Source organism: Gadus morhua, chromosome 22 (assembly GCF_902167405.1).
Source record: "Gadus morhua chromosome 22, gadMor3.0, whole genome shotgun sequence".
NCBI lineage: Eukaryota > Metazoa > Chordata > Actinopteri > Gadiformes > Gadidae > Gadus > Gadus morhua.
The window spans coordinates 2,753,804-2,763,803 of NC_044069.1; the positions used below are offsets into that span (position 1 = coordinate 2,753,804).

Below are 10,000 nucleotides of genomic sequence, written 5' to 3' on the forward strand. Positions count from 1 at the left end.
CTTAATCCATACACCTAACCTAGTATACACTAACCCTAATGTATATAATAACGTTAATCCATACTCCTAACCTAATGTATACACTAACCCTAATGTATATAATAAACCTAACCCTAAGGTATATACTGACCCTAATGTATATAATAACGTTAATCCATACTCCTAACCTAATGTATATACTAACCCTAATGTATATAATAACGTTAATCCATTCTCCTAACCTAATGTATATACTAACCCTAATGTATATAATAAGGTTAATCCATACTCCTAACCTAATGTATATACTAACCCTAATGTATATAATAACGTTAATCCATACTCCTAACCTAATGTATATACTAACCCTAATGTATATAATAACCTTAATCCATTCTCCTAACCTAATGTATATACTAACCCTAATATATATAATAACGTTAATCCATACTCCTAACCTAATGTATATACTAACCCTAATGTATATAATAACGTTAATCCATTCTCCTAACCTAATGTATATACTAACCCTAATGTATTTAATAACGTTAATCCATACTCCTAACCTAATGTATACACTAACCCTAATGTATTTAATAACCTTAAGCGATAGACTAAACCTAATGTATATAATGTCCCTAATGAATATAATACCGTTAATCGATACTCCAAACCTATTGTATATGCTAACCGTAATGTAGGTAATAACCCTAACGTATACATTAAGCCTGATGTCTTCTATTCTTGTCAGCATGTCCAGCTGCTGCTTCAGGTCAATCTGTTGACGAGCTACGTCCCAGAGCTCCACAGCGAGGCGGACGTTACCAAGCACTTCCTGGTAACACACTCTCACTTCCTGGTAACACACTGTCATCACCAAGCACTTCCTGGTAACACACTGTAACCTCCTGGTAACACACTGTCACCTGGTAACACACTGTCACCTCCTGGTAACACAATGTCACCTCCTGGTAACACACTGTCACCTCCTGGTAACACACTGTCACCTCCTGGTAACACACTGTCACCTCCTGGTAACACAATGTCATCACCAAGCACTTCCTGGTAACAGGTTTAAACCGGCTGTCGGAGAGCAAATCTATGCAGTAGATTTCGGCATATCCAAAAGTAATCATGGAAAAACTCTCTGTCTCTGTCTCTCTGTCTGTCTCTGTCTGTCTCTGTCTGTCTCTGTCTGTCTCTCTCTGTCTCTGTCTGTCTCTGTCTGTCTCTGTCTGTCTCTCTCTCTCTCTCTCTGTCTCTGTCTGTCTCTCTCTCTCCCTCTCTCTCTCTCTCTCTCTCTCTCTCTCTCTCTCTCTCCCTCTCTCTCTCTCTCTCTCTCTCTCTCTCTCTCTCTCTCTCTGCTGTCTCTGCTGTCTCTGCTGTCTCTCTCTCTCTCCCCCCCCTCCCCCCCAGGTGGAGCTGGAGGTGCTGGCTCTTAGGGGGGAGGCGCTGCGGGGGAGGGGGGGGAGTTTCTTCAGGGCCTCCAGCCTCGGGGAGGCCCTGCTGCTCCTGGAGGAGGTGCAGCGCTCTCCTCTGGTGTACCAGCCCCCGACACGTCCCCCCGATGCCCACGGACGCAGTAAGAGCCTGACCTCTGACCTCTAGCCCTGACCTCTAACCCTGACCCCAACCTCTCACCCTGACCTCTAACCCCCACCCCTGACCTCTAACTCTGACCCCTATCCCTTACCCCCACCCTGACCCCTAACCCTGACCCCCACCCTGACCCCCACCCTGACCTCTGACCCTGACCCCTAACCCTGACCCCCACCCTGACCCCTAACCCTGACCCCCACCCTGACCTCTGACCCCCACCCTGACCCCTAACCCTGACCCCCACCCTGACCCCTAACCCTGACCCCCACCCTGACCCCTAACCCTGACCCCCACCCTGACCTCTGACCCTGACCCCTAACCCTGACCCCCACCCTGACCCCTAACCCTGACCCCCACCCTGACCCCTAACCCTGACCCCCACCCTGACCCCTAACCCTGACCCCCACCCTGACCCCTAACCCTGACCTCTGACCCTGACCCCTAGCCCCCACCCTGACCCCCACCCCTGACCCCCACCCTGACCTCTGACCCTGACCCCCACCCTGACCCCTAACCCTCACCCCCACCCTGACCCCTAACCCTGACCCCCACCCTGACCCCTAACCCTGACCCCCACCCTGACCTCTGACCCTGACCCCTAGCCCCCACCCTGACCCCCACCCCTGACCCCCACCCTGACCTCTGACCCTGCCCTCTCTCTCAGTGCGCTGCTACCCGGTCCTGCCCGCCTGGCTGGCCTGGCTGTTCGCCACGCGCTCCGTCTTCCTCTACCCTGAGCTGCTGCCCACGGCCAGCCTGGCCCCAGCCCTCTACCGCCCCCGCAAGGCCGGGGTCTTCACTGCTGCTGAGGACTGGTACGATCGACTCACTACCACAGCCCAGACTCATTATCACAAGATGGACTCATTATCACAAGATGGACTCATTATCTCAACATGGACTCATTATCTCAACATGGACTCATTAACACAAGATGGACTCATTATCTCAACATGGACTGATTATCACAACATGGACTCATTAACACAACATGGACTCATTATCTCAACATGGACTCATTATCACAACATGGACTCATTATCACAACATGGACTCATTATCACAACATGGGCTCATTATCTCAACATGGACTCATTATCACAACATGGACTCATTATCACAACTCATTATCTACATGGACTCATTATCACAACATGGACTCATTATCTCAACATGGACTCATTATCACAACATGGACTCATTATCTCAACATGGACTCGTTATCTCAACATGGACTCGTTATCACAACATGGACTCATTATCACAACATGGACTCATTAACACAAGATGGACTCATTAACACAACATGGACTCATTATCACAACATGGACTCATTATCACAACATGGACTCATTAACACAAGATGGACTCATTAACACAAGATGGACTCATTAACACAACATGGACTCATTATCACAACATGTACTCATTATCACAACATGGACTCATTATCACAACATGGACTCATTATCACAACATGGACTCATTAACACAACATGGACTCATTAACATAACATGGACTCATTATCACAACATGGACTCATTAATACAACATGGACTCATTATCACAACCTGGACTCATTATCACAACATGGACTCATTATCACAACATGGACTCATTATCACAACATGGACTCATTAACACAACATGGACTCATTATCTCAACATGGACTCATTAACACAAGATGGACTCATTAACACAAGATGGACTCATTAACATAACATGGACTCATTATCACAACATGGACTCATTATCACAACATGGATTCATTATCACAACATGGACTCATTATCACAACATGGACTCATTATTACAACATGGACTCATTATCACAACATGGACTCATCACAACATGGACTCATTAACAAAACATGGACTCATTATCACAACATGGACTCATTATCACAACATGGACTCATTATCTCAACATGGACTCATTATCACAACATGGACTCATTATCACAATCACAACACGACCCCAACACAGACACAGATTAACTTAGTGTTGAGGATGTGTTCACATGACGTTCAAACTGTGTGTGTGTGTGTGTGTGTGTGTGTGTGTGTGTGTGTGTGTGTGTGTGTGTGTGTGTGTGTGTGTGTGTGTGTGTGTGTGTGTGTGTGTGTGTGTGTGTGTGCAGTCTTGTGGTGCTGGGACTGAGGACCATGGAGGGGACTGCGCAGCCGGTTCAGCTGGTGTCTCACTTCCTGGTGCGTAGGAGCAGCGCTCAGATACGACAGAGAATCCTACAGTGCTGTCGGGCCGGGGTCCCCAACAACATCATCAAGGTGAACGCACGCACTGTCAACCACTGGACGAGGGTCTAGAGCTGCACCCCTAGGTTCTAGAGCTGCACCCCTAGGTTCTAGAGCTGGACCCCTAGGGTCTAGAGCTGGACCCCTAGGTTCTAGAGCTGGACCCCTAGGGTCTAGAGCTGGTCCCCTAGGGTCTAGAGCTGGACCCCTAGGGTCTAGAGCTGGACCCCTAGGTTCTAGAGCTGGTCCCCTAGGTTCTAGAGCTGGTCCCCTAGGGTCTAGAGCTGGACCCCTAGGGTCTAGAGCTGGTCCCCTAGGTTCTAGAGCTGGACCACTAGGTTCTACTGCTGGACCCCTAGGGTCTAGAGCTGGTCCCCTAGGGTCTAGAGCTGGACCCCTAGGGTCTAGAGCTGGACCCCTAGGGTCTAGAGCTTCTATAAAGATATCAAACCTCACCAATAATATCTAGATAACATATCTTCATGGTGAGGTTTGATATCTTAATGGTGAGGTTTGATATCTTCATGGTGAGGTTTGATACGCGAGTTTGGCCCCAATCCGCCTCCTGTTTCCGTGCTTGTGTCCAGATGTACCGGTCCCAGCGGGCCGTGGGTTCGATGCCGGCCGCCTGCAGCCGCAGGGTGGAGCCGGCCGGACAGCGCCCCCCGGTGGAGAGGGACCAGAGACTGCTGCCTGCCTGGCTCTCAGTGGGTCCACAACATCATTTATGATACTGACATACCGCTACTAAGGAGTGTGTGTGTGTGTGTGTGCGTGCGTGTGTGTGTGCGTGTGTGTGGAGAGGTACCGTACATTTACCAACTGTTCAAGAAATTGCGTTTTCTACCTATTATTCCATCGAGAAATCGGATGGAGACCTGAATGGGATTCTGTTTCTGTTACAGAGGAGTCTGCCAATCATCTACTCCTCGCTCCAGACCGTAGCACCTAGCTCCTCCCCCCTCCAGACCGTAGCGCCTAGCTCCTCCCCCCTCCAGACCGTAGCGCCTAGCTCCTCCCCCCTCCAGACCGTCGCACCTAGCTCCTCCCCCCTCCAGACCGTAGCACCTAGCTCCTCCCCCCTCCAGACTGTCGCACCTAGCCCCTCCCCCCTCCAGACCATAATACCCACTGGTGTCCGGCGGTCGCGGCGTTGCCATAGAGTCCTGCTCAGCAGGAGGTTCAGCGTCCCGGCAGGACAGACGTACCCCCCCCTCCTCCCCCTCAACCTGGCCTTCCAACGCATGGGCTTCGTCCTGGTGCAGGCCACCGGCCCCGCCCCCACCCCTGGCCCCGCCCCCACCCCCACCCCTGGCCCCGCCCCCACCCCTGGCCCCGCCCCCACCCCTGGCCCCGCGGCTCTTAGTCCTGCTGTTCTTAGCCCTGCTACTCCTAGCCCTACTGGTAGCCCTACTGGTAGCCCTACTGGTAGCCCCGCTGCTCTTAGCCCTACTGGTAGCCCTACTGGTAGCCCTACTGGTAGCCCCGCTGCTCTTAGCCCTACTGGTAGCCCTGCTGGTAGCCCTGAAGAGAGGAGGAGGAGCCTGAGGTGGAGGACTGGGTCCAGGGTTAAGAACCATCTCCCAGAACCAGGGGAGGGGGAGACAGGCACTGGGCAGGAGGGGGGGGGAGGAGCAGGAGGAGGAGGAGGAGATGAAGGAGATGAAGGAGGAGGAGCCGGAGGAGATGAAGGAGGAGGAGGAGGAGGAGGAGGAGGAGGACAATGCAGGAGTCCCTCCTCCTCTGTCTGGGCCGACAACGTCCGCCTCGGCCCGTCTGGAGACAAACTGGTTCTGTGGACACGGTGAGGCGTGTGTGTGCGTGTGTGTGTGTGTGTGTGTGTGTGTGTGTGTGTGTGTGTGTGTGTGTGTGTGTGTGTGTGTGTGTGTGTGTGTGTGTGTGTGTGTGTGTGTGTGTGTGTGTGTGTGTGTGTGAGCGGTCAGTAAATAAAGGCGCATTCATCCTTTCGTAGTGTCACAATGCGATCTTTATTGCGTTACCGTAACAGCAGAATAATTAAACTCACCTTAAACAGAAAACTCGCTTCCACCTGTGCTCAGGTGCATCTTCATCATCATCATCACCTTCATTTCACTTCAACATGATCAATAGTATTTCATTATAAGTTACTCAGATGAATATGATAAATATGACATAGGTAAAGCACAAATCAGTGTAATGGCTTCAACAGTGTGTGTGTGTGTGTGTGTGTGTGTGTGTGTGTGTGTGTGTGTGTGTGTGTGTGTGTGTGTGTGTGTGTGTGTGTGTGTGTGTGTGTGTGTGTGTGTGTGTGTGTGTGTGTGTGTGTGTTAAAAACCCTGACCCCCCCCCCCCCCCTACAGGGAGTTGGACCGTTCCATCCTGATGAGCTGTCAGAGGATGGGAGCCAATCAGAACACGTTCTGCCTCCTCGCCGCCCGCCTGGGGAACAAAACGTCCAATCAGGTGAGAGACCGGAACGACACAAAGAACAAGTTTCCAATCAAGTAAAACTGGATATCAACTAGTTACAGTTTATAATCTATGGATTGGCCAATGAACTATAGATTATAAACTAGTAGATTATAATCTAGTACCGTTAATAGTTGGTTTTCATAACATGTAAAGCAGTTGGACCGTGTTTACCCCTCTCTCCTCATCTCCTATCTTACTATCCTTTCTCCTCCTCTCCTCTCCTTATCTCCTTTCCTCTCTCCAGGTCTGTGATCGTTTCCACCAGTTGATGAAACTCTTCCAGTCCGCGAAACAGAAATCCTGCTCCCCGGCCCATCGGCCAATCAGATGCCAGGAAGCACCCCATCGGCCAATCAGAGACCAGGAAGCAGCCCCTGACTGAAAACTGGCCAATCACGCTCAAGCTTTTTGCTCGAACTAAGACTCATCGACGGACGTCCGATTCCTGGATGTACCACTATAGCCTACTGGTTATACTGGGAGCTGCCCTTACCACTATAGTCTACTGGTACAACTGGGAGCCAACCAGCACCGCTATAGTCTACTGGTTATACTGGGAGCTGCCCAGTCCTACTATAGTCTACTGGTTATACTGGTAGCTGCACTGCTATAGTCTGCTGGTTGTACTGGGAGCTGCACTACTATACTACTCAAAGCCACCCTCCATTTATACTCCTCCAGCAGGACGTGTGTCACTTCCTGCCCTATGTCACTTCATGTTGGGCCATCAACCAATGACTGACCAGAATTAGTTGAGTTGTTTCTTTGGAATGGTTTTGGAATAAACATGAGATTGAATGTGTGTGTGACGTCAGTCTCTTCCAGAATTTGTGTTAATCTCAGTGTGGTACACTTTAAATTTTGCCATTTTCATTAGCCTTTATAATTAGCTTATATAGTTATAGGAATGCATAATGAGGAATAAAGCCGTTGAGCTCATCTATTAAACCTGTATTACCCTTTATAATTATCTTATATATTTATAGGAACAGTTTATAGGAACACACAAATAATAAATTATCTAGCTGTTGATAGCTATGTAGATATAAGGATGTATATTATCTACAAAGGTAAGAAGTGCATAATAAAAAAGCGAACGCCAATAGGTTGAGATAGTTTGATTGACAGATCACCTGACCAATAGTTTCCTTACATCGCATCAGCCGGCTCCACCAATAGGAGGCTCCCGTTGCGGTGGTAGTGTTTACGTCCCGCCCGCACGGCTGACAGCAGGGAGCGTCTTGTCTTTGTTGTGATTCATGAATGAATGAACTTCGCCGCGTTTGCTTTGACCATGAGAGGAAGCGTGCCGCTCGCCCTGCTCTGCGCCCTCGCGCTGACACTGGGCGACAGGCGCGACGTGCTCGAGCTCGGAGACGAGGAGTTCGAGTACCTGGCGGCGGAGCACGAGACCCTGCTGGTGATGTTCCACGCGCCATGGTAACCGGCTCGAGCTTCTCGCACCGTCTATTGTGTATCTCTCCCGTTTGATAGAACCTGCACTATCATGTATCTGTGATGTAACTAACACGATTCATCTAACTACAAGTAACACTATCATGTATCTGTGATGTAACTAACACTATTCATCTTAATACAACTAACACCATTATGTATCTATCATGTAACTAACACTATTATCTATCTATTTAATATGACCATGATATACTATTTAATAGAATTAGCACTATCATGTATCTATCATGTTACTAACACTATTCATCTCACAATAACTAACACTATTATGTATCTATTACTGTGTGTAACTAACACTATTGATATAACTACACATAACACATATGTATCTGTCATGTATCATGTATGTACTTTTCTCTAGAGCTAGGAATCTGTACCTCACCATAGCTAGGCATCTGTACCCCTCTCTGTATCTATAGCTGTACCCCTAGAGCTAGGAGTCTGTACCTCTATAGTTAGGAGTCTGTACCTCTATAGCTAGGAGTCTGTACCCCTAGAGCTAGGAGTCTGTACCTCTATAGCTAGGAGTCTGTACCTCTATAGCTAGGAGTCGGTACCTCTATAGCTAGGAGTCTGTACCCCTAGAGCTAGGAGTCTGTACCTCTATAGCTAGGAGTCTGTACCCCTAGAGCTAGGAGTCTGTACCTCTATAGCTAGGCGTCTGTACCCAGAGCTATGGAGTCTGTACCTCTATAGCTAGGAGTCTGTACCTCTATAGCTAGGAGTCTGTACCCCTAGAGCTAGGAGTCTGTACCTCTATAGCTAGGAGTCTGTACCCAGAGCTATGGAGTCTGTACCTCTATAGCTAGGAGTCTGTACCTCTAGAGCTAGGCGTCTGTACCTCTAGAGCTAGGAGTCTGTACCCCTCTATAACTAGGAGTCTGTACCTCTAGAGCTAGGCGTCTGTATCCCTAGAGCTAGGAGTCTGTACCTCTAGAGCTAGGCGTCTGTCCCTTCTATATAGAGGTGAGTCTGTACCTTTCTCTAGAGCCATGTTAAGAGTCTGTACCTGTTTCTAGAGCCATGTTAAGAGTCTGTACCTCTCGCTCCTCAGGTGTGGTCACTGTAAGAAGTTGGCTCCAGACTTTGCCAAGGCAGCTTCCCGGCTGAAGGGGTCCGTCCAGCTGGCGAAGGTCCATCACCTATTACACATTACACATGTTATTATGCTATCCCAGACACATGTTATTATGCTAACCCAGACACATGTTATTATGCTAACCCAGACACATGTTATTGTGCTAACCCAGACACATGTTATTATGCTAACCCAGACCCATGTTATTATGCTAACCCAGACCCATGTTATTATGCTAACCCAGACACATGTTATTATGCTAACCCAGACACATGTTATTGTACTAACCCAGACACATGTTATCGTGCTAACCCAGACACATGTTATCGTGCTAACCCAGACACATGTTATTATGCTAACCCAGACCCATGTTATTATGCTAACCCAGACCCATGTTATTATGCTAACCCAGACACATGTTATTATGCTAACCCAGACACATGTTATGTGCTCCAGGTGGACTGTACTGCTAACCCAGACACATGCAAGGGTTTCGGGGCGTCTGCGTACCCCCTGCTCAAGGTGTTCAGGAACGGTGTGGACGCGGGGAGCTACACCGGCCCCCGGACCGCAGGTACGCGTGTCGGGAACACAGGGTTCATGTCAGTCAGACATGTTATCAACTGGGCCTGGACTGGGTACATGTCAGGGTATATGACATGGTAACCTGTGAACGCTCTCTCCTCACTGAGACTCTCTGAACCCTCACCCTCACCCTATCCCTCACCCTATCCCTCACCCTCACCCTCACCCTATCCCTCACCCTCACCCTCACCCTATCCCTCACCCTCACCCTCACCCTCACCCTATCCCTCACCCTCACCCTCACCCTCACCCTAGATGGGATCGTCCAGTACATGCGGACGCAGACCGGACCGGACTCTGTCCCATTAAGGACTGAGGAAGACCTCCAAGCCTTCGTCAATAACTACGACCCCAGCATTGTGGGTAAGATATGATTGTTTTCTATTCTTCATTCTCACTGATGACTCTGACCGTGTTTGCAGCTCTTAAGGTAACAGCAACCGCTCGGTCATTCAGTGAACATGAGTCGACGCCAGTTCCAAGTTTCCTTTTCTGGCGATCACTTTGAGGCTGAGGCTCCGCCCTAACGAGGTGAACCGATTAGCGTACCCCAACGCCGCCGGCTATTGGG

At 49.3% G+C, this 10,000-nt stretch overlaps 2 protein-coding genes across 3 annotated transcripts in view; both read left to right on the plus strand.

Annotated features, from left to right (window-relative positions):
• Positions 1 to 7,092, plus strand: part of gon4la (gon-4 like a) — a 15,796-nt gene extending 8,704 nt beyond the window's left edge. Inside the window, exons 15-23 of one of the 2 annotated variants that reach the window (XM_030346566.1) lie at positions 731 to 817; positions 1,396 to 1,561; positions 2,243 to 2,393; positions 3,722 to 3,869; positions 4,424 to 4,543; positions 4,742 to 5,297; positions 5,349 to 5,640; positions 6,179 to 6,281; positions 6,535 to 7,092. In XM_030346566.1, coding sequence (XP_030202426.1) covers positions 731 to 817; positions 1,396 to 1,561; positions 2,243 to 2,393; positions 3,722 to 3,869; positions 4,424 to 4,543; positions 4,742 to 5,297; positions 5,349 to 5,640; positions 6,179 to 6,281; positions 6,535 to 6,672 — 1,761 coding nt within the window. In that variant the 3' untranslated portion in view covers positions 6,673 to 7,092. Of the gene's footprint in view, positions 1 to 730; positions 818 to 1,395; positions 1,562 to 2,242; positions 2,394 to 3,721; positions 3,870 to 4,423; positions 4,544 to 4,741; positions 5,641 to 6,178; positions 6,282 to 6,534 lie in introns of both variants that reach the window. The other variant, XM_030346565.1, reaches the window with a different exon arrangement.
• Positions 7,093 to 7,478: 386 nt separating this feature from the next.
• Positions 7,479 to 10,000, plus strand: part of pdia8 (protein disulfide isomerase family A, member 8) — a 10,017-nt gene continuing 7,495 nt past the window's right edge. Inside the window, exons 1-4 of the mRNA XM_030346618.1 lie at positions 7,479 to 7,730; positions 8,821 to 8,899; positions 9,301 to 9,418; positions 9,685 to 9,792. Of these exons, the coding sequence (XP_030202478.1) occupies positions 7,558 to 7,730; positions 8,821 to 8,899; positions 9,301 to 9,418; positions 9,685 to 9,792 (478 nt within the window). The 5' untranslated portion in view covers positions 7,479 to 7,557. The remainder of the gene's footprint in view (positions 7,731 to 8,820; positions 8,900 to 9,300; positions 9,419 to 9,684; positions 9,793 to 10,000) is intronic.